Genomic DNA, 25054 nt, shown 5'->3' on the forward strand with positions numbered 1-25054 from the left:
TGGCTAGAATTTAAAAGTTTGTGATTGGCTGTTGTTGAGTGAGTGTAAGAAAAAGGAAGATGTAGTATTATTGTTAAGGAGAGACAACACTGTTTGGATATAAAATTAGAATTGAACTGGGAGAGAATTGAATCTGATGTATTGATTGTGGATGGGGATGGTGTGGAAGTATTGCCTGGGTGTAGTGGTTTATTTATTGATAACAAAAATAGTGTTGGCACTTATTTTGAAGATTAGTATAGTGATTTTGTCACTTTGATTTGGCATTTGGTAAGGTTTCTTAGTTGGCTAAATGCATAAAGGTGTATTGTTTTCTATTTTATAACCACTCTGCCCAGGCTTTTATCTCCTTGCTTGATAAGTTGTTTTGTTATGTTTGTTTGTTTAACCATGTGGCGAAGTTTGATTTGACTCTCTTATTATAAACTGGGATGAGGTTGTTTAACACTTGAAAGGTCTGGTTAAAATGAGACAACATTATGTAATGGCATTGTTTTTAGAATATTCCAATTAATTGGAGTAAGAGTGTTGATAAAGTTGTCATTGTTGAAACTGGTAGTATTTTGGGATTGATTGTAGGTGGTTTGTTGGTAAATAATAGTATAATAAAACTGTCCAAGAGGTACTATTGAACACTTTATAAAATAAAAAAAAAACTCTAACGAAGGAAGGAAAAAGAACTAGAAAAACAAATTTCCAATTTGAGTACTTTCATTCTTTCTTTATTATTTTAAATAAAGAACGAAAGTGCTCAAATCAGAAATTTGTTGGTAAATAATGTTGACATTTCTAATTGTAAAGGTGGGTAGGTGATTCATTATCATATTGTGTAAGTTTCTAGATTTTAGGGATTTATTTGGTCTACTGGTGAGAATCCCATCTAAGATTGATGGTCTGTTTGATTTTTTTTCTCTGGGGTTATTCTTGTTTAGTAGCTGTCGGTCTATATTCAAGTATGTCAGTATGATAGTTTCTTGGGAGATGTGTGAAGACATCCAGTGTAGGATGCTTTCAGTTGTGAGGATGTTATGGCCAGTGTGCATGTAAATAGCAGCAATACATAGTGTTTTTTACTCTTAATGCTGAGGAGCTCAGCATCGTTAAATGTGTAGGAGTTTGATGGGGAGTTATGTATAAATCATTTGTCAAGTCATATGTATAAATCTTGTGAATCTTACTAAAAGTTGCCATTTAAAAAGGATGCAGTTTTATAAAATTAGCATTTTAGAAGAAACATATCTTACATATTTTTGGAGTAATGCATTTATTGCAAAGCCTTTGATATATTGATTTCACTCCTGAGGTGGGTTTAGTGATAGTTTTTTATTAAATAAAGCTGCATCTTAGTCACATTATGTTGGAAACCTTGAATAGCATCATTGGACTTTCCTGCTGATTTACAGAAATAAATGACATGCATTCTTACTTAAGGTATAATTCCAAAGCTGAAAGTCAAAAATGGACAAAAATAGAAGGAAGAAACTTGTACTCATGTTACTGGTAAACATCTTTAAGGATTTGATAAAGTTGTTATGCAATTAGAAATATTGAAGGGAAAGCATATAGATGTTAATTTTTCTGATTTTTCTTTTGTTTATTACTGATCGTATATAATGATCAGTATTTCAGACTTTGTTAGCTACCTTTCTTTAAGGAGTGGCATTTTATCTGACCACTTTTGTAGCATTCATTTTTTTATTTAATTTTGAATGGTTATAATTTTTATTTGCTTCACATTATTAATTATGCTTTAAGGACAGGGTGATGATTAGAAATGCTGCAGATTGCTCTTATTTATTTATTTATTTATTTTTAAACAGTTGAGTGATTGTCATCGAGGAGTAGTGTTTGATGGACTGGAGACCCTCTATAGTCGAAGTCTTTCCAGCACTCTTCAGTGTATCCTGAGAGCAGTGAATAACAGACGTTATATTTTTTTCATTAACCTCAAGCAGACTTATGCCTCCATGAATGCTAGAGAGAAAGCCAAGAGAGAGGAAGAAGGTAGGATTCTTTTAATTCTGATAAACAAGGCAGTAATTTTATCATCTTTAATGTTCAAAGTAAAGTAATCAGATTTACAAAATGCAAACTTCTTTAAAAATTGATGCAAAAATGGCAAGTCTTTCGAGTGGGATAAATATAACATGAACAATTTTCCTATATAGCTTCAAACAGATTTATGTTTTTATGGAGGACTTTAGCAGTATTTCAGTTTAATAGGCAAGTACTAGGTACTAGGCAATGTATCTGAAGACTTTTTCAAGTCTAGCCAAAAAACCTATTCAAAAAATCCTTGTAGCCTCAAGGAGGCCAAAACAAGATATATTGTTGGGGGTGGGGGTGGGGAGGGATTTGAAACTGCCTATCCAATTATATAGGTTTACCACGAAGGTGGCAAGGTTGCTTCTCTGTTTGACATGCAGTAGATGTTTTTTTCAGAGGTGAGGGACACAATGGGATGTAATTTGTAAATCTATGATTTCAGCATTTTGTATTAAACTGCTGCTGATGGTTTAGTTCCTTTAACCAATTATTTGACATACCATTAGCTCTGCAGGAATAGGAGATCAAATGGGGATGGATCTTTCATGGCTTGAAAGACTAGACTTAGATCTCCACTGAGGAGTCTGTAAGAGACTGAGTACAAATAAAGGGCTGACAGTCTCTCCTAATAGCTACGATTTTTGAGGCCACTGTTCTTTTTAGTTATACATCTCTAAAATATGTCAAGCTATGTGTTATGTTTACACAAATACTTGCCAAAAGGTGCATTATATTCAGTAATTTGTCTTATAAAATGCTATTAAAGAGTAATTAAGACTAGTTTGGAACAAGTGGTAATGCTTTTGGAAATTAGATGAGCCAGATAACAGGTTTTCTGAACTGCTTTGGAGGCATGATGATCAAATAATAAGAAATTCTCATCAAGAGTGCTAAGATCTCTTAAAACAGTATCAGACTGAAAGGATGCATCACCTGTATGGTAAGTGAAACTGTTTTGATTACCATAGTGAACCATGCTACATTTTTTTAAATTAATCTGAGACGATTCTCCTTGCACCAGTTGTTGACAGTCTAACCCTTGCAACATGTATAGTCCAAATATGGAAATGAAAATAAAAATGCAGATATTTGTGGCACTTAAATAAAGCAGCCAGGCAGTAAAAAACACTGTTTTAATATCTGCATTTTTATTTTCATTTCCATATTTGGACTATAGTTGTTGCATTTGTTTGGAGTGTGGAGGTTCTGTCGTGGTTTGTTAACAATCTAACCCTTGTTGGAGTAATTGTGGGTCAGATGAATATTGAATAAAAACACCAAATTTACAGTCTTCTGCAAATTGTATTAATCATACATTCCTAGTTGTGTACTAGGCTAATGATCATTGGGGCCTTTTTAAGCCTAGCCATGCATCTCAAATCTTGGACAAGTTTTAGTATTCTTGGAAAGTGTAAGAAGGGGCCTGGGAGATGACAAAGAAGTCCATCAGGTTTAGTAGGTATGATCTGTCCTTGACAAAACCAAACTGGGTTGGGTCCAGTGTCTGGAGGTTTTCTGTGCCATTATTGATCATTTACATAATAATTCTCTCCATGGGTTTGCATATTAGACGGAGATGTATGTCTGTGTAGTTTCTAGGGTCTGTAGATGGCCCACATTTGTGCAGAGGATTGATAGCTGCTGTTCTTCAGATTCGAGAGGGCCTGATGCATCGTTCTTTCTATTTAAAAAGCAGCCTTGGTTATTGTCAGGGCCCATCGATGCACTGTTTTTGGCCTTAGCGAGAGTACTGAGAACCTCTTCCCTAAGGATGGTAGGTAAAGTTATATTTTATTGGATTTCCTGAGGGGAGGCTAGAAGGGAGGAAAGGGTGAAGTTAGAGCTGAATTTGTCTGCCAATTGATTTGCTATATTTTCTGGCTTTTTTTAATTTCTCCAAGACTTTTGGGTTTCTAATACCATGACGGGAATGGGCCTCATTCCTAAGTCAAAGTATGAGTAAAGTTCATGAAATTAGTATTGTTTCAGTCTTTGATGTCAGCCAGAAATGCTCTTCGCAGCACCCACAATGTGCCCAGTAATGATTCTTTCTGCAATTTGTATGGAGTTACTTGTATTGGTAACATATCTAAACACGACTGAAAATTCTTTTTTATAAGACCCGTTGCTCCTACCACTATTGGAACTGTCTGAGTATCTTTCTTCCACATTTCTCTCTTTTCTGCCTGCAGATCCTGATATTTTATGACTTTGTGTCTCTCTGTACGCAAGACACTGTAGTCACTGGGTGTAGCAATTTCAATGATCAATGCTACTCTTGTCTTCTTTTCTTGGACCACTATATCCAGTTTTCTAACATCTGTCTTTTGAACTGTTGGTAATGGATGATCCCATGTGATGTAGACTTCTTCATTTTCTATGATGCTTTATGGCTCACGTTTCCAGTGTTTTTCAGCCACTTCAGTACCATAATGTTTGCACAATCCCCAGTGCAACATTCTCTCCACATTATTATTACTTTCAGTATACAGTCCTTCTGCCATTAGTATGTTGCAACAAGCAACGAGTTGTGTAACTGTTTCCAATTCGGTTTTACAAAATCTACATTGGTCTGTTTCTCCCACATGTTCAATGGACTTTATAAACCAACGTGTATACAGTCCACTATCTTGGGCCGCCAGTATTAACCTTTCATCTCTTGGTTTGAATTCGCCTCTTCTTAACCATTCCTGCATTCGGTCCTGATCAACATGAGGTTCTTCCAGAAATTTTTTATGCTTGCAACTATATGTATGCTTTTTCCACATTTCTTGCCTTCTCATCTGATCTTTTGTTTTTTGGCACATTCAGTTGCTGTCTGATTTTTATCTACTTCTGGTTTGATTTCCATTCCTGCTTAATGCCGATATGCTTCTGCTAGATTAAGCAGAGAAGTCATCTTAGATTTATTCTTCTCATGTTTCAAAACTTTCACTAAGTTTGGGTCTTGTGAGGTCAGCAGATATGTGTGGAGTCCCATAATTGCAGATCTTTACATATAATCAGTTTCAAGGAGGCCCATCCCTCCTTCGGAATGGGGAATATATAATCTTGATATGCACTGATTTTTATAAATCATTTGTTGCGCATGAATCATCCTTCTTGTTTTCCTGTCTAATCTATCCAACACATTTTGGGGCCAGTCATTCACTCCAAAGCTGTAAGTTAGGACAGGAAGAACAAAGTGGTTTATAGATTGGATTTTGTTCCTAGATGTCAGTGCTATTTTTAGGATTAATTTTAGTCTTCTGAAGTATTCCTTACTAAGTTTTATTTGCATTTGTTCATGTTTTTTTTATTGATCCTTCATTAGTTCCCAAATATTTATATACTCCTCCTTGCTCACATTCTTTTATAGCATATTCTTGTCCCAAACTGATGTTTTCTGGGTGTTGCAGTTTTCCTGCTTTAAAGGTTGCTTTTGCACATTTATCAAGACCAGATGACATTCTTATATCATCTGAAAAAGTTTTGACAACTTGCAGTTGTGCTTTCAGTTCCTCATCTGATGAGCTATACAGTTTTAAATCATCGACAAAGAGAAGATGAGAAGTCTTTATACTTTGTTGCTTTCTAGGAGCAAGATTATAGCCATGGCCTAAGCTGTTAAGTAGACAAATAGACAGCTTAATGGGTTAAGGGCAAGGTCACTACAGCAGCGGTGACAAGGAGTCACCCTGGAATATCCCCCTTTGAATTTTTTTGTCCCTGAGATAATAATTTGTCCTTTATCATGGATTAATTGTAACGTGGTCTGCCACTGTTTCATGGTCACTGTAATGTCAGTGGCGGATTTAGGCATGGGCGCAGGGGCGCGCGCCACCCCCTTTTAAAATGTGTTTTTTTTTTTTGGAAATCGGAAAAAAATACCACCAAAATGATCCATTTTCTGGTTTCAACTTATATTTTTTTATTGCACTATGAAAAAGAAAATCCACTGTGTTTTCCATTTCATAGTGCAGTAAAGAATATAAGTTGAAACCCAAAAATGTAAAGTACATTTGGCGGTATTTTTCAGATTCAACTTCTGAAGGTGCGTTTTTTCTTTGCAAAGAATTGTATGCTGTCACCAAACGTGCCTACATCTCAAGATGCAATTGGAGTTTGCTGTCATCATGTGATTTTTCTAACGATTCTCCTCCAACAGCATCTCCCTAGTTGAATTAGGCGCGTTGGTGGGTGCGAGCGTTGGGTGACACGTTTTAATAAATAGTTTACTTAACCTTTTTTATTATTAATTTAATTTTAAACGAGTCCGACTTTGCAGAGTGTGCAGAGACCTGCTCTTCCAGTGTGACGCTGCAGGTTCTGTTTCACCCACAGGTGATTTACTACAAGAGGTGACACTCAGAACAGATTCATGAAACACTAATTCTACTTACAGGTAATATCTTTGAATAAGCAATGTAATTGAATTGGTCCGGGTCAAAAAGTAGCAAAAGATGGAGCTGAGGTTTTCCGTTATGGAGTGCAAGCACATTAACAGCATGTACAGTGCTTCCTATCACCTATTTGTAGCTAGCTGCTCAGGGAATAGGGCTCTTAGCTTGGTGTCTGTAACGGTAATATGTTGGCAGAATGATAACTATTTTAATGCAATGAATATGGAAAGTGAGACAGAGATGTTGTGAGGCAAAAATTGCTGCCGCATTCTCAGTAAGAATTCATACTGCGCTGTGTAGTAAAAGTACCTAATATTCATGTTCCTTACTGTGATCTTCACGAAAAGCGCTTAAATTGACACATTTTAAGGCGTTATTCCTTCACAAAATAAATATGTTGTTCCAACTACCGCTAACGAATGCCCCACCATGACATTTTATAGCTTATTTTCCCAGGTTTAATATCAGTTTATTCACCAGTTTCCCCTCACCCCATTACACCTGTCAAAATCTACATTCCACTGACTTCGCTACTTGATTCTCTGTCAGCAATTCAGATTTGACAGCCAAGAACTTGATCTATGTGAAAAAATACCAAAACGACATTATGCCAACTTTCAAATTTAAAACGATGGATATGACCAAGTTAGTACTTTTAATTAATCAACCACTTCAATTTTGATCAGCCTTAGCCACTGAGCCAACACTTCTCCAACAAAATCAGGCATTATCCAACTGGACCCCACTGATCAAACTGCGCATCCATGCCATGTAGTGGCAATTAATAAAATCAGAAGAACCCAGGTGAAGTACAATCCATGAATGAAGATAAAAATCCACAGTCGAACGAATCCGGTCGTTATTTATTATTTCAACCCCACAAGATGTCCACTGCTATATGCCGTGCATGTTCATTTTCTCTATTTTAACACAAGTAGACGTTAACGTAGAAAAAGACAGTAGAAGGAAAAAATGCAACAATCTGCTTTTGTGCCTTGGCTTTAAATTGCAGATTTATTGTACAGTAGAATAGTCTCTGGAAAGCAGTGACAGAATATAACGGAATTCCATTTATGAGCACTGGACAAGCTGCCCATAGCATCTGTTCTTCCAGTCACGTCTGTGCATGCTGCACAATTTAAAATACAGTACAGCATTTGTTTTGATCATCTTATTGCTGTCTGTGAGTGCACTAGTGAATGTATTGCTGATTATTTTTGCTGCCAGAGTGTTTAATTTGTCTTTCTGCTGGTTCTTACTGCTCTGTGTGCTGCTGGGTTTCTCTGTGTGTTGCCAGGTTGAATGTCTGGCTCATACATTTGGTCTGTTCCTCTTGCAATTTGTGGTTTTCTGGCAAATCAGTGAGAATTTAATTCACTAAATAATGATAGCCATTTAAATTTCAGTCTTCGTACCTTCAGGAAACACATGGAAACACAAATCATGTTTTATTCTAGTAACTTTCTAAGATTATGCAAGCAATATTTAACATTTGTTCCTGGTTTTGGGCTTTTGATCCCCCAGTAAATTTTGGCTTTTACTAGATTTCTTGTGCTGCAAAGGATTTAGTTGATTGTCAAGTGAATTTTACAAGGAGCTAAGAGCTTTTGGGAAAGAGAAGTTCTGCTTATGCCCAGTTTGCATTGCTAGTAACACAGCAGATAGTATACTTGCTTTTGATGCAGAAGGCTGTGGGTTCTAATCCCACAGTATGTAGATGGATTGCTGATATGGTACTATGTTGTACTTTAAAGGGGGTGGATGCTGCAGTCCTGTGTAGATTCTCCTTTGGAGGAGATAAGTTTCATCATTACTAGGTAATCAGTTTGCCATCTATTCCCTATTGCAATATTACTAGCTTATCATTTTTTTTAATGTAACATGGGCAATTTATTCTTCAAGGGCAACAGGCACTTTATTTGTAGATGAAACAATGAAATATAAAGTTGTTTGCTAGCAGCAACTTCATTAGTTACAGATCTCTTTAATATGGATTTAGATGACTTGCAGAGATTACGCATATTTACTGATATTGCTGCGTTGTAATGATAGAAGTTTCAGTAGACTTTGATGGAAATGTTCTGAATTGGGCAGTTTTGTCTTTGTTGCTTTATGTATTAAATGTTCAAAATAATAAATTAAAAACATTCTGTAACAAATGTGCTGTATTATATAAGGAATATAATTTAATACAATCAAGAAGGTGAATCAAAGAACACATGTATGTCTGCATGCTCCTAAATATGTGTGCAAGTGGCCTATGATTTGAAAAGAGCCCAAAGTTAAACTTTTTATCCATCACTGGCCAGATGCATTTTCTTTGAATGTGAGTTTCAATGCTGTTTCAATGAATGTGAGTTTAAAGGGCAGAGAAGTTTTAATGCTAAGTCTATTTTCATTGTGAGACTGTTTTCCTTTGTTTAGCAGATTTCTAATATCAGTGTTTGTGCCATAACATTTTAAAAGAAATATTTAAATGAAATCCATAATAGTAAATGTAGAAGTAAAGCATAGAGCAGTATGCACATTAGTGTTTATGGTAAATGGGGAGAAATGGCCAAGTAATGGGACACTGGAATGACTGTGGGGGGTCTGTGTATTGGGAGTTCCATTTGACCATGATTTTTGTTGGGGGGGGCTGCAAACTCAGACATTCCTGGGCAGCACAGATTCTAGCTGTGCCACTGCTTTTGGTGAAGTTAAGGCGCTATTGTAGAATATTGTGTCAGATATTTGAATTGAAGCCCAAAGATGACAGCACTTTATATGTTTGAATGTAAATATATCTCCCTATTTTTCTCTCAGTGGGGGATTTGCAGACCTAATGGTTCTTTTCTTCTGAACTGAGAATTTTAAATTTGTAACTGAATAAGAAAATACATAGTTTGACGGTTTTGTTTGGGCTGAACTGCCTATTGATAGACTATGTAACTGCAGTCAAAAACTGACCACAGTGTCAATTAAATTCAGTTTTATTTGACCCTAAATAGGTTATGAGACACTCATACTGGCCGACTTTTCAACCAACAGCCCTGATCCATCCATTCACAGCCCTCTTTTTTTTTTTTTTTTTTTCCCCCCATTTGTGCACAAGGCATCGGGTTGTCACTTCAGCAACAACCCTAGTGTCCTTAGCAAACTGAAATGATGATTAAAAATATAATTGAAATATAAAAGAAAAAAATATATAATTGAAATAGATGCAAGGAAAAGAGAACATGTGAAAAATAATAAAAAATTAACTTATTTACATTTTAAGAGCGGTATGCACAGCAGCCAGTAACAAGTGATTGAACATGATTTTTAATTGGTCGTAGTTGTTTTAAAGTTTCCAGGTAACTCAATACTGTTTGTGTATATTCATGTAGCTCTCCTTAATGTGAAAGTTTTACTAACAGCTGCATCTAGAAAGCTCATGTCATGGTTAATAATGCTGTAATTAAGAGTATATTGATGAATTGACATGATTCTGTATTTACAACAGATATTTGTTAAAAATGTCATCATTAAATGTGTGACAGACCCTTTTAATGTAGAACATGCAGTTTAAATAAAGTACATTTGAGAGGTTTATGTTGGGTTGGAACTGGAAAGAAACTGACACTTTTATTACACAAAACGAGAAAATTGAAGCTGAGTAGCTGATTAAGAATAGTAGATGTCTTGGGGACGTTAACAAAGGCAGAGTTGCAAGAATAGATGGAGGATGGGGAAATAAGGTAAACGTTTTATTGCTTTGGAAAATGAGGTGATTGATATCCTCACTGGCATGGATTTTATCCTGTGTAGTAGTTCCAGTTATACAGAATGTTTCTGTATTGGTAAGGAGCTTCTGTGATGGATGCCACATATGAGGTGAATGTTTTGTGCCTCTGAGTGCTTGAGGGTGTTTTTTGATAATGCAGAGGTGAGTTATGGAAAAGGTGGTTGTATATGTGAGTTGATAGGAGCTTAATCAGTGACTGCTAATCATTTATGGTACTTAAGCATTTGGGAGTACATTTACCATTTGAATTAAGAAATGTAGAATGTTTTGATGGTAGTATAGAGCTCATGTGATGAATGGTATGTCTGAGGTGAACATGCTGTGGCTTTAGGCGAGATTCTGACCTTTTTAATAGTGCATAGGAGCTAGCTGAGCAATAGCCAGGGAACAGGAGGTTTGCATATCAGGACTGATAGGAGCTTAATCAGTGGTTGATATTCATTTTATGGTTGTTAGGCATTTGGGAGTACATTTAACATACAGAGTAAGAGATTTGGTTTTGAATTGTTTGAAGGCACCTATTGGAATGTGTAGCAGAGAGAATGAGCCAGGGAAAGGTTTGACACATTGGGCAATAATTTTATTTTGCTTTCTTGACTAAAAATGTGTTGTATGGCATAACCTGCTTTTATCTGCTGATTTATGTGGGTGGCAAATATCAATGATGCATCTATCCAGAGGCTGAACTGTTGTTGCAAATGGTGTAAACTGTTTCATTAGGCTACTAAGCCAGAAGATATAGCAAACCTACTGGCTGATTAAATTCAGCTTCAACTTTACCCCTCTCTCCCCCTTAACCTTCCCTCAGAAATACCATCTAATATAACCCCCCTGCTATCACTAGGGAACAAGGTCCTTGAGGCCAAGAACACTGCATCAATGGGTCCAGACAGTATCTCAGTATGGCTTCTAAATAGCATGAAAGTGACCTGCCAGAGCCTCTGGAATTGCTATTTAACTATAGCTTCTAAACAAGCTTTTTGCCGCATGAATGGAGAACAGAAAGTTCTTACCTCTGCACAAAGGTAGGCCGTCTACAGACCCTGGAAACTACAGACCCATAAGTCTCACTAGTCTTGTACGTAAATCCATGAGAAGAATTATCATGGAAATGATCAACAGTGATATAGTAAACCTCCAAACACTGGATCCAACCCAGTTTGGTTTCATCAAGGGCATATTATGCCTAGTCAACCTGGTAGACTTCTTTGAGAAGGTCACCAAAGCAATGGATGAGGGCAAAATGGTTCAAACTGCCTACCTTGACCTGGCTAGGGCATTTGACACAATACCCCACTTAGGCATTGCTGACAAACTCAAAAGGTTGGGTACAAACTCGTATGTTACCCAGTGGATAGCCAACTGGCTCAGACAGGACCCAGGAAGTTAGAACTGGGCAGCCACCTCTACAAATAGGCCAGTTACAAGTGGAGTCCCTCAGGGATCAGTCCTTGGACCACTCCTTTTTGGCATTTACCTCTCTGAAGTCAAGGCCAATGTCAGTGGTCTCTGGCTGATAAAAATTTGCAGATGATTGCAAATTAGGAGCTGTCATTGAATCTCCAGGAGGAGCTGACAGACTGGTGTCAGAGCCACGGACTAAAACTAAATGCCAAGAAATGCATGATAGTATCCTTCAGGAAGTCATCCACCCCTGGTAACTATCATATTGACAACATACCCCTTAGAGTTGAGCCAGCAGTCAGGGGCTTGGGAACATGCATGAATAGTAATCATTCATGTCTATAGTAGTGAGGAAATCCTATGCTGAGCAACTTATAAACAAAGGTATGGCATCTAAGTTCAAGGAAGTCATTGTTCCACTGTATTTGGCAGTCAGAAGACCTGTCAACTAGAATACCCCTTTGGTATGTACTTAACTATGTCCTACCTCTCAACCTCTTAGAGCAAGAAATCTGGACAAAGGCATTTATAAAAATGGGACAAAGGCCCAAAAGTAGGGACAATTTTTAAATATTGCTCTTACAAACTTAGAAAGTTAGTAGAACAGGTTTTGTATTAGCATGACTTTACTGAAGGGTATGAAGCTGGAAACTCAAATGTCATTATTTTCTAACTTCAGTCTTTAGTGATTTGCCACTAATTTGCCAGAAAACCACAATTTTCTGAAAAACAGACAAAAAATATGTGGCAAAAATCTGGACATTCTGGAAAAATTGTGCAGTTGAGAGATATGCCAGGCATATCTAACTACTGGAATGTCCACAGAGGTTCCTCACTAAAAGAATACAGGGTTAAGTAAAATGTCCTATGCAGACTGCCTTAAGGTTCTATCCCAGTATTCTGTCTCTTACATGCTTTTGAGGTGAAAGCTATTCCTGATATGCAGGGCATTGTCAGACCCCACTGTGCTGGACCTCCTGCATATCCACAAAACAAACAGTACCAGAATTACCTGTTCTAAAGACTTAAACCTTACCTGTGATATAAATTGGATCTGCTGGAGAGACAGGTATGTATCCCAGAGATTACCCAGTCTCCAAGTGCTGTGTGCTGCACAAGAATTACCTGTTTCTTCTGCCATATCTACAGCAAAATCATATGCAACTGAATGTACATTGATGTCTTTCCACACGTCAGAGCTTCTTAAGATGGTCTTTTCACAACCAACAAACGTAGTGTCCCACTTGACCTCTTACACCCTGGTAGTCAACTAACCAGACTGCGCCCCCCCCCCCCCTTTGCAAATTCCTGGATCCACCACTGAATGTAGTCAATTAGTGTAGGGTGAATCTTATACATTTTTAAGTACTGTTTTATCCATGAATGTGGGATACTATCAAATGCTTTTTTGTAGTCATTCCATGCCATACTTTGATTCTTCTCCTTTTTGCAGTTCTCCACTATGACTTTATTTAACAACAAATGATCCTTTGTTCCATATGATTTTCTTTTATTGCCCTTTTTTTCTACTGCCATAATTGAATTTTCTTCTAAATGACTATAAACTCTGTCAGGATTAATTCCCATGTATCATTTATACGTCGTCGGAAGGCAAGTTATTGGTCTATAATTTTTAGGGTAGCTTGCAGGCTCACTCTTAAGTAAGAGCATTGTTTATTCTGTTGTTAACCAGGTTGTTGTCTTTTCGGGGTGCGCATATAAATAGTTCTTACTCATGGCTAAATCTCTGTGCAAAGATGTTAATGCTTTTAGCCAAAAATTAGGTGCTGCATCTGGGCTTGTGGTTTTCCAGTTAGAGGCTTTTCTTAACTTTGTTTCAATCTCTCTACCTGCCACTTCATCCCATTTCATAACCTGTACCTGTAAACATCTTATTTCTTCTTTTACTTTTTCTATCCGTTTAGCATCTTTGTTATGTTCCGCAGGATCTTCATAGATACTTCAAAATGTATCTATTTCTTCTTTTTTTGGCAGTCTTTCAATTCATTTTACCTTATTCATCATTTCTCTATAAAACCTTTTTGGGTCATCAATAAATTGCTTTTTTGTACTTTTCCTTTGTATTTATCTTCGTATCATCTAAGTTTTTCCACCTGTGCTGAAATGTTTCGTTTATTTGCAGTAGTGCACGATAGATCCTGGTCTGTTCTAATATTGCACATTGCTTTTATCACATCTATCTTTCTTGGTATTTTTGTTAATCTCTTCCCTCTTCTATAGTCTTATAATAGTTGCACTTCTTGTCTTAATTGCTTTATAATTTTCTCTGTTCGATATTTCCATGATGGTATTCAATTTCTCCCCTTCCTTTCCCTCACTAACCTGTGTTCTTGTGGTAGAACGTTATCAGTTATTGATTTAGCTGCACAGTAATATAGCCTGTTTAATTATGTTATATTGCATGGATCTCTACGAACAGTCCTAATTACTGTGTTCATTTGTTTTAGCAGGCTTCTGACTTTTTGAGTTTTATTAACCTTCTGCAATTTCTTTCATTAATCTTGATATATATGTTCATGTCTATTAAATCAAGCAATTCTTCTCTTAGCTCATTTTCTTCCAAACCTGTTTTCCTATTCCTGCGAGCATTCTATAGAAGGTTCTATGGCATCTTCCTGTGACACATTCTCTTCAATTTCATCTGGCTCAGTATGGGTGATTCCGTTAACAGTGAGATCTGCACACAATTGTGTTTTGCCTTCAAGGTTGCAGATGTAACAATAGATTGCCTTGTGTCTGTCCTTGGCCTGGGAGGCCAAATGTACCTCAGATTTGGCTTTGGTAAACTTTATTTGGAGTGCTGACCTGAAGGTCTGTGAAATATATGACAAAAAGGTGATGACCCAGAACTGAGCTCTGTGATAGACCACTGGTAACTATTTTGGTTTCAGAAGTGGTACCTGCTACTCTAACCACACGGGTTCTTTCAGACAACCAATTAGCCATCCATCATGCAATATAAGGATTTATATTCAGATTGCAGGTCTACTAATAATACCTTCATGTGGAATGGTGTCAAAGGCCGTGGCCAGGACCAAATATGCTACACTGCAGAGCCACTATCTATTGCTTCAGTTACTTTAGCAAAGAAATTAGTGAGGTTAAGGAGGCTGTACCTTCCTTTGACAAAGCATAATTGAAGAGGATCCAGGGCCAAGAGATTTTCAATGTCCAAGTTAAGAGGCTGCAAATGAGTCAGCTGAGACTAATAGATCTGTGGTTGGGCCCCCTTTGTGTAATGACATTAGAGTGGCCTTTTTCCAGGCTTCAGGAATGTAACCAGTGGAGAGACTTAGATCAAAGAGGTTACATAGGGGTTCAGAAAGGTCCTATTTGGTACTGGTAATCAGGCAACTTGGTATGTTATCAGTGTCCATGGATGAAGTATTTTTAGTTTTTGAAAAGGCTGAGAGAACTTGTTTCGCAATAATTAATGGGGTTGCTGTGACTGTGGAATATGTGGAATAAAATTTACACTAAATTTGTTATGATGTTATCTATTTCCTTTGGGTCAGTGAGTGCTTTATTATTGTGGACTAGTCCTGAACATTGTTGGGTGTTAGTTCCTAACTTCCTGACACAGTTAAAGAAAGATTTGCAGTTATTTTTTTGGTTTTAGTGGCCATTTTACATTCATGCTAAACTTTGAGCTTCCTAATTGTTCCCTTAAGCTCTTAGTTACTTTGCTTAAGTGTACTCTTAAGGTAGGTAAAATGAGACCTCTTATAAGCATTAAGCAACTTCTTTCTCTAGTTATATAATTTATTTATAAGGGAATTCCACCACTGGAGTTTGTTTTAGATTTCCTTATTATTTTTGGTGTACACAGGGACTGTGTGGACTGTGAGGAATAAATCAAAGATATGTGGACCACCTGCCTTAACTTCATGGGTTTTATTTGTCAGCCAATTTCGTATCCAATGAGTTACATATATGGGTTGACATTTAGCTGAAAGAGATGATAAATCAGCAAGTAAAGGACAGTAGTATTGCTGGAATTGAATTCACCTCAAGTCTTGGTGAATACCTTCATGAGGTGAACCCTGTTTTTCGCGGAATCTCACCAAGACACTGATATATCAACTGTATTTTATATAGCATATATCATGGACAGAAATAGGTTAAAAATAAAAAAAGATAGCTAGGATAAAAATCTGCCCAGTCCTTGTAGGCACACTGGTGCCAGGCCTGGGAAAAAAAAGATGGTGTAGAATCTTCAAGACATGGAAACATTCCTATAATGGGGCTAGGACAGGCCCAGAGGAAGGAAGGCCCCCTTGTTGTAGAAGGAAGTAGCAGTCCACAAAAATCACATAAAACTGATAGGCCATAAAAGAGCACTACAGATGATAGAGTGGACTATTAAGGATAAGAAAGAAGTTATGTATTGCTACTATTATGCAAGAAGTTCAGAATTTGTAGGCAGAAGATATTCAAAAAGATTGAGAAAAATTGGGAAAGAAAAATACTTCCACAAGAAAAACTGTCAAAATCTTCAAATGCAAATTTGTGTTTATTAATACAACAGCTCCATGAAGAACACTATATAGACCAAGAAACCTTGGTCCGTTTGGAAAAAGAAGTGACTAAGGAAGTGTGACAATATAAAGAACAAAATCTAGAGATTTTTGAAAGGTATAAAAAAGAAATATGGATATAGGAAAGTAAGAGATATCTGATCTGGTATAATATTTATGCAAAGAAAAAAGCCAAATTAATCAACAGAAAAAAGGCAGCCCTAAAGATATTCGAAGACAAATACAGGCAAAGGCATTCAGATATGGAAAGCATCACAAAAAATAAGATCTCAAAGAGGGAACGTAGAACAGAAGATTAGTCAAGTAGAAGTTAAATATAGAAGCTGAAGTTACGGAATACTTGCAAAGTAAAGGATTTAGTGTAGAAAGTCTAACACAGGTTGTATCATAGCATGATGGAACAAGGAGTCCCCAAAGTAAGGAGAAACAGGAGACATCTGAAGAAAAATTATGGATATAGGAAAGAAAAAGAGATTTAATATGGTGCAGTATTTTTGCAAAAGAGAAAGCAAAACTAATCAAAACAAAAAGAGCAGCACCAAAGATATTTGAAGAGAAATACAGGCAAAGGCATCCAGACAAGGAAAATTTTACAATACAAAAAATAAGAAAACAAAGAGGAAAAGTAGGAAAGAGGATTAGTAATGGTGAAGTTAAAGAAACAGAAACTGAGGTTATGGATTACCTGTGAAGTGAAGGATTTTCTGTAGAAAATTTAACTCTGATAACATCGCAGCAGGATAGAGCAATGGACACCCAAATTAAGGAGAAACCAGTGAAGCAGGAAGCATCTTATCAGTTGCCATGTGAAGATATAGGAATCCAGTATAAACATTCAGTTGGAGTTGGGCAGCAAGGAAAGGAACAAGAAACTATGGCAACTATGATACAATCAATGTTGTGGAGTGATAGGCCAGTGAGTTCCCATATGAAAGAGCAATGGATGGTACAGGATGAAACTGAAAAGTACATGGAACAGAAAGATGCTCTGGAACCTTCTGTAGAATGCCTAGAGGAAATGGAGAGCAAAGAATGTGACATCATTTTAAAAGAAAATGACCTAAGAGAAGAGTTTCTTGATTTAATAGAGATGGACAGACATATTAGGATTAATGAAAGAAACAAGACTACAGAAGGTCAATAAAACCCAAAAAGTTAGAAGTTTGATAAAACAAATCAACACAGTTATTAGGACTGTCTATAGAAATTCATATGATATAACAGAAGTAAATAAAATATATTATTGTGCAGCTAAATTAATAACAGATAAAGTCTTACCACAAGAACAATGGGCAGTAAGGGAAGGGAAGGGGAGAAATTGAATGCCATCATGGAAGTGTTGAATAGACAAAACTATAAATCAATTAAGAAAGAACTAGAGGTGTCACTGTTAGAAGAGTACAGAAGAGAGAATAGATTAACAAAAATACTCAGATAGAGGTGATAAAAGCAACATGCATTATTTAACAGATCAGGATCTGTCACACACTGTTGCAAATAATAAACTAAAAAAATCAGCACCACCAGAAAAACTTAGAAGATATGTAGATAAATATAAAGGAAAAGTACAAAACAAACAATTAATTGATGACCTAAAAAAGTTTTAGAAAGAATTGGGAAACAAGGCAAAAGGAATTGAAACACCACCAAAAAAAGAAGAAATAGATACATTTTGGAGAAATATCTAAATGGATAGAAGAAGTAAAAGAATAAGAAGTTCAAATATACATGATATGAAATGGGATGAAATAACGGCCAGAGAGATTGAAACAAAGTCAAGAAAAGCTCCTAATTGGAAAACCCAAGTACAAGATGCAGCACCTAGCTTCAGGCTAAATGTATTAACATCTTTACATGAAGATTTAGCCATGAGTAAGAACTATTTATATGCAGACACCAGCTTGATTAACAACAGAAAAAACAATGACCCTACTTAAGATCGAACCTACAAGCTATCCTAAAACAATAGACCAATAACTTGTCTTCTGATGGTGTATAAACTATACACTGGAATTGATGCCATCAGAGTATATAATCATTTAGAAGAAAACTCAATCATGGCAATGCAACACAAGGGTAGTCATATGGAACAAAGGATCATTTGTTGTTAAAGTCCTAATGGAAAACTGTAAAAAGGGGAAGAATCTAAGTATGGCATGGATAGACTACAAAAAAAGATTTAACAATATCCTACATTCACGGATAAAAGAGTGCTTAAAAATGTATAAGATACACCCTACAGTAACTGATTATAGTACATTGACCATGAAACAGTGGCAAACCCCCTTGCATTTAAGCCATGATAAAGAACAAATTATTATTTGAGGGATAAAAATTCAAAGGGGGATATTCCAGGGTGACTGCTGCTGTTTTGTTTTCCCCTTAATCCATTAAGCTGTCTGTTTAACAGATTAAGTGATGGCTGCACTTTGGCTCCTAGAAAACAACAAAGTATAAAGACTTTCATCTTCTAGATGATTTAAAACTGTAGAGCTCATCAGAAAGTACATCTGCAAGTGGTCAAAACTTTTTCAGATGATATATGAATGTCATTTGGTCTTAATAAATATGCAAAAGCAACCTTTAAAGCTGCAGCACCAAGAAAACATCAGTTTAGGACAAGAATGTGAAATAAAAGAATATTTGGGAATTGTTAAAGGATCAACAATAAAGCATGAACAAATGCAAATAAAACTTAGTAAGGAATATTTTAGAAGACTTAAATTAATACTGAAAACAGCGTTGACATCTAGGAGCAAAATCCAAGCTAAAAAACAATTGGATCTTCCTCTTCTAATTTACAGTTTTGGAGTGACTGATTGGTCCCATAAGGTGTTAGGTTGAACAAAAAAACAAGAAGGGTGTTTCATGCATGTCAAATTATTTATAAAAATCAGTGCATACCAAGATTATATATTCCCTGTTCTGAAGGAGGTATAGACCTGTATGAAACTGATTACATGTATAGATCTGCCGTCATTGGACTGCATACGTATCTGCTGACCTTACAAGATCCAAATGTAGTGAAAGTTTTGAAACATAAGGAGAATAAGTCTAAGATTACTTCCCTGCTTAGTTTAGCAGAAGCATATCAGCATCAAGCAGAAATGGAAATCAAAACAGAAGTAGATAAAAATTAGGCAGCAACTGAATGTGCCAAAAAACAAAAGAAAGAGTATAAGGTGAAGGATCAGATGAGAAGGCAAGAAATACAGTTACAAGTATAGAAAACTCTTGGAACAACCTCATGTTGATCAGGATCGACTGCAGGAATGTTAAGGAGAAGTGAATTTAAACCAAAAGATAAAAGGTTAATATTTGCGGCCCAAGACAGTGGATTGCGTACACATTGGTTTACAAAGTCCATTGAACATGTGGGAGAAACAGACAAATGTCGGTTCTGTAAAACAGAATTGGAATCAGTCGCACATCTTGTTGCTGGTTGTGATATACTAATGGCAGAAGGTCTGTATACTGAAAGGCATAATAATGTGGCAAGACTGTTGCATTGGGGATTGTGCGAACATTATGGTATTGAAGTGACTGAAAACACTGGAAACATGAGCCACAAAGCATCACAGAAAATGTTGAAGTTTATATTACATGGGATCACTGATTACCAACAGTTCAAAAAATAGATGCAAGAAAAAAAGATGCAGTAGTCCACGAAAAGAAGACAAAAGTAGCATTCATTGTTGAAATTGCCACACCCAGTGACTACAGTGTCTTACATACAGAGAAACACACTCATAAAATACCAGGATTTGCAGGCAGAAATAAGGGCAATGTGGAAGAAAGATACCTAGACAGTTCCAGTAGTAGTAGGTGCAACGGGTCTTATAAAAACAAATTTACAATCATACTTAGATATGTTACTAATACATGTAACTCTGTTCAGATTGCAGAAGGAGTCATTAATGGGCACATTGCAGGTGCTGCGAAGAGCGTTCTGGATAACATCAAAGATTGAAACAAAACTAATTTCATGCACTTAAATCATACTTTGACTTAGGAATGGGGTCCATTCTTGTCATGGTATTAGAAATCCAAAAGACTTGGAGTTATTAAAAAAACAGAAGAAATCAACCAGGATTTAGTAGGCAAGACCTGCCCTTGACTTATCTGGACTGGGCTGAGTCAAGAATCTGTAGGTCACCTATATTTTTCTATAGTAATTCCTAATAATTTCCACAGCTTAACAGATGAGACTGGTGATGCTTATGGGTCTGTAATTGCCCAGGTCTATTGTAGCCACACTTTTATGTAATGGAATAATGTGTTGTCCTCCATTCATTCGGGATGAAGTCTGTTTTGAAGCTGATACTGAATAGCTTATGTAGGGGATCAGACATGTCATATTTCAAGCTGACCTGTAGGCATCCTGATATGTTATCTGGCCTAATAAATGTAGTTTTCTTGGCTTTAGCACCTTGAAAACTTGTCCTTGGGAGATTTGAGAGGAGGCTGCATGTGTGGGTATGTGATTGAGAATATTGTAAGGGAGATGGAGTGAAGTTTGAGCTACATTTTTCTGCTAGTAGATTTGCTAGGTCCTTTGGATACGAATATGTGATATATTTCACTGTTAGCTCTATACAGTGCTGGACATTGATTCTGACATTTTTAATGTAGTTAAAAAAAGGCTTTGTGTTTATCATGCTCCTGGGTGGCTGTTTCTACCTTTATATCTGACTTTGGTTGATTGGTCATGATCTGGAGTTCCTTGTTTAGAGCATTCTAGCATTTGAGAGTTAGATTCATTTTTGCATGCAGTAAAATTTTTTGTTTACTGTAGTGCCTGTTTGTATTCGGTTCTACCACAGGGGGTTTATTTTTGCATTTCAAATTGTATTTATTTCTGACGTGGTCAAATGTGTCTATGTAGCTCTTTATATATGCATAAAATGTAGCAGTGAAGGATTCTGCATAAGCATTGGGGTTATCAAGATGGAAACCTAGCCTCTAACATGAACAGGTCATGCTGGAAAAATAGATGCATCTCCCAGGGACTGCCACTTCTCTGGAACAGGCTTCCAATTCATGTTAAACAGAGCCATTCCCTGACCCTCTTCAAATACAACCTAGATCAATGGATGGGTGACCGCAAATTCACTCCAGGGGTGGCACCCATGTCTTTCTGGGATAGAGGAAGTCACTATTAACTAGTACCGACTCTTACCTCTCTCTGCAAACTTCACTCACCTAACCACTGAAAATTGGGGCAACTCTGGATAAATATAGCTAGGCTTATAAGGCTGTAGGGCCGTTAGCCCTGTAACTTTGTATGAACCTATGAAATGGTTTTTGAATTTAGTCATCAGTCATTTCTAGTAGATTAGCCTTGGCATAATCTCTGAATTCAAAGGTATTAGACAATGCTTCAGGTTTTGAGCTTCAGTCTTATGGCAAATGTGATTAATTTGTGGTATCATTTGACTGGAGAGGAAGTTATGCTTGTTGGGAATCAAAGCTGGTTAATGATCAAATCCAGGATTTTATCATCCTTGGTTGTGATGCAGACTAACTGGTCTTTTGAGTTTGTAATGATGAAATAGAGAAACCTCTGAGCATGCATGGTTAAGAATGTATTAGCCTCCCATTTTATGGAGGAGGTAGTTGAAGTTTCCTAGGATAATGATGTTTAGTTTAATACATAGGGAATTCATACTAGTTAGGTAGGAAGCATGAGCCGAAGGGGACATATAGGAGGGGTCTTATATAGGTTTTGTTATTAGTAAGTTGGTCATAACCGTGATGTCCCTCCTCTGGTACAGTGGTCAAGGAGTCAAAATCCTTACCACTGACACCAGCGGGGAATGTTCACCAAGAAAAAAATACACACAGTATTTTCAGTTGCAGCTCTCTGCACCAAGTGCAATTTCCTTTAAGAGCACACAGGGAATGCACACTCTAGTCCTGGGGATGGGCTTTCTGACTAGGCCACAAATAAGACTCCCCACTGACATGGCTGTAGAGTTGAGTCTTTAGCTGGGTGTTCTAAGTCAAGTCCTCCCTCTTTGTAAAAATCAGTGCTGTCAGTGTCCCTGTTAACATTAGCTCTCTCTCTCTCTCTCACGCACACACACAGACACACACACACACACGCACACACACACACACACACACACACCTACCTGGGAAAGGCAGGCACAGCTTACCCACTTTGCCACCTCTACCCAGACTATAAGGTAGATACACTGTCACCAGAACACCCAAAGCCAGCTACTCTAAAGTTCTTACCAGAGTATCCAGTCACTCTTAGTAAAATTAATACTTATGTAAATGGTAGCAGTAACCAAGCAGCAAGACTTTCATGAACGTGGAGCCACAGTGCCACTAAATAAATGCAAGTGCTCTCAAAAGTTAATTATTTTCTAAAGGAACAGCCACAAAGAAAGGTGTAGATATTTTAATAATAAATTAAAAAAAAAAACATGAAAATACTGAATATCTATTTACAGGAAACACCAGAGTTTCAATTCACAGGAAAAAAAGATGGAAAGACTCAGACAGATACAGGAAAAATATTTAGCTAATCTCCCTATATTTTCCTAATTGACTGAATAATTGCTGTTTCCTAGTTACTTACTAAAGCAAGGCAAGATTAAGGTAGATGAGTGTCTTGTGGCAGGTCTAATAATAAAGTGCATCTATCATATCTCCCACTAGTATGAAATACAAATTCCGTGCTTGCTACAGAATGACATCGCATCTGGTCACTTGACTCTATGGTTCCCACACTACCCTCTCACTAGCAAATGAACCAGGATTTGGCACAAATGTGTCACAATACACACAGAACTTTAGCCAAGTTTATTACAGCATCATGAAACTGTAAAACAATTCCAGCATTTCCACCCTTCCTGCAGAAACTAAGAAGCCATACCCTGGCACCTCAGGGTAGCAATTAATTTGCTACTAAGGACAATAGAGCAAGATCCCAGCCAATGTTTTTCATGGATATTGCATCTCTGGCTGCATTTAGACTTGTGAGATAAAATCTTTATGGCTTGTACCAAGTCATTTAATTTCAGGCTATTTTTCTTAAGGTTAGCTGGACTGAGCTTAACCATTTCCCTTCTAGTATCCTCTGTTAAAATATATAGCTAACACTACTCTCTTCCTTACCTCTCTTTAAACAAAACTTCAAAAGACACCTAATAACACATTGATTATGCCCTTGCAATAACCCTGACTAATCCTCTGCTTTCTCCACCCATATCTCACTCTCACCACACTTACTTCTACTTTACTGCTTACCCCCCCAGAAGCAGGCCTGATACTAGTTAACACAACTTAACTTACGTTCTACACCTTACCTTGATGAAGTACTACAATTCTGTTTTATCTCACTGTATAATAACTTCTCTTTACTGTATCTAAAGTCTATAATGTAAACAACTTATTGACTTGTATGTGTTGTAATTTTTTGCAAATCTTCATTATTTATGCAACAATTGTGATCTATTTTCTCTCATAATTTGTAATGTTTATTTTCATGATTTTTAACATTGTAAACGTTACCTTTGGAGCTTTTCTCCCCGGGCCTCTACTAAAAATGGAAATAAATCCAGTTAGACTAACCCGGTCAGCAAATGTAAAATAAATAATAAAATAAATATACATTTAATCAGTTACAACAATACAGTCTGACATATGTGTATATTTATTTTCTGTCCAGTAGGCCCCATTGTTGATACATTTTTAACAGAGGCAACTTTACAAATACATTTTAACACAAACATCTATACATGTCAGTTTGATATTCAAATGACATATAATTCTTTACAAAACTCCAGCTAGCTAAGCTGTCATATGTTACACATGCACTGCTCTGCTCCCCCTAGTACAGCTGGCATTACTTCACATGCATGGTTGAGGATGTATTAGCCTCCCATTTTATGGAGGGGTAGCTGAAATTTCCTAGGATAATGGTGTTTGGTTAAATACAAAGTTTCCATACTAGTTAGGTAGGAAGCATGAGCCAAAGGGGACATATAGAAGGGGTCTTATAGTTATCTATGATACAATAAGGGGTTTTGTTAATAGTAAGTTGGATGTGACGATTCATATATATCAGTGTTTTTCAGGATAAGAAGCATATGAAGGTAATGGAGTTTTTTTTAAGACTTCTAGCATTTAGCAACAGTACTATTGTGTTATCAAGATTTTGTTTTATGTTGGGAGCTTTAGAAGACTGACTTTACCAAAAAAAAAAAAAAAAATAGGCAACATGGGGGTGGCCAGGGATTTATGATTGGAAAGGTGCAGATCATCATTGGCAGAGTAGTTTTGACTGTCTAATATCTCCTCCTGGGCAGATGTGTATTGTACCCCATTTGAATGACACCCAAAGCTGAGCCATTTGTAGAAGTCGGTGATCTTTTGTTTTTATTGCAGCATCAAGGATTGGGTCATAACTGTTTTAGACAAACACATTCCATCATGTCTCTCTTCATATTGTCCAGGGAGGTATATCTCAGGTCATTTACACCCACATGTACTGTATATCTGTGGTCCAACAACTTGAGTGTATGCATGATTTGGTAAATCCTGGCACCTGACCATGACTCACTCTTTGCACAGCTTGTGTGTGGCACATGAGTATGTCTCCCTATGGATTCACATATGACTAGGATATTGGATTGTGAGGATGTTTGCCTTATGGGGTTTTGACCTGACATACTGTGGCTTTTAGATGCATGTTTCATGGTATTTGCTGTCTGTGTTGTGTGTTTGTGAGCTCGCTGAGGGTACTTATGTATTGGTTACATACACAGGGCTTTTAGGGTTTAAGTAGGTTACTTTTATTTATATGAATATCTTTGAGTTTGTTCTGAGCTGTTTGTAATTGGTTTAGTGTGGTGATGTGTAGTACTGGTAACCTCCTTGTTGTT

The 25054-nt window shown here is 36.8% G+C and overlaps 1 protein-coding gene across 1 annotated transcript in view; it reads left to right on the forward strand.

Moving 5' to 3' along the window:
* Positions 1–25054, forward strand: part of HYDIN (HYDIN axonemal central pair apparatus protein) — a 6673197-nt gene that overhangs the window by 3691763 nt on the left and 2956380 nt on the right. Inside the window, exon 42 of the mRNA XM_044079523.1 lies at positions 1821–2004. Within this exon, the coding sequence (XP_043935458.1) occupies positions 1821–2004 (184 nt within the window). The remainder of the gene's footprint in view (positions 1–1820; positions 2005–25054) is intronic.

This window comes from Protopterus annectens, chromosome 8.part0, assembly GCF_019279795.1.
Source record: "Protopterus annectens isolate FY-2018-M chromosome 8.part0, PAN1.0, whole genome shotgun sequence".
Lineage (NCBI taxonomy): Eukaryota > Metazoa > Chordata > Ceratodontiformes > Protopteridae > Protopterus > Protopterus annectens.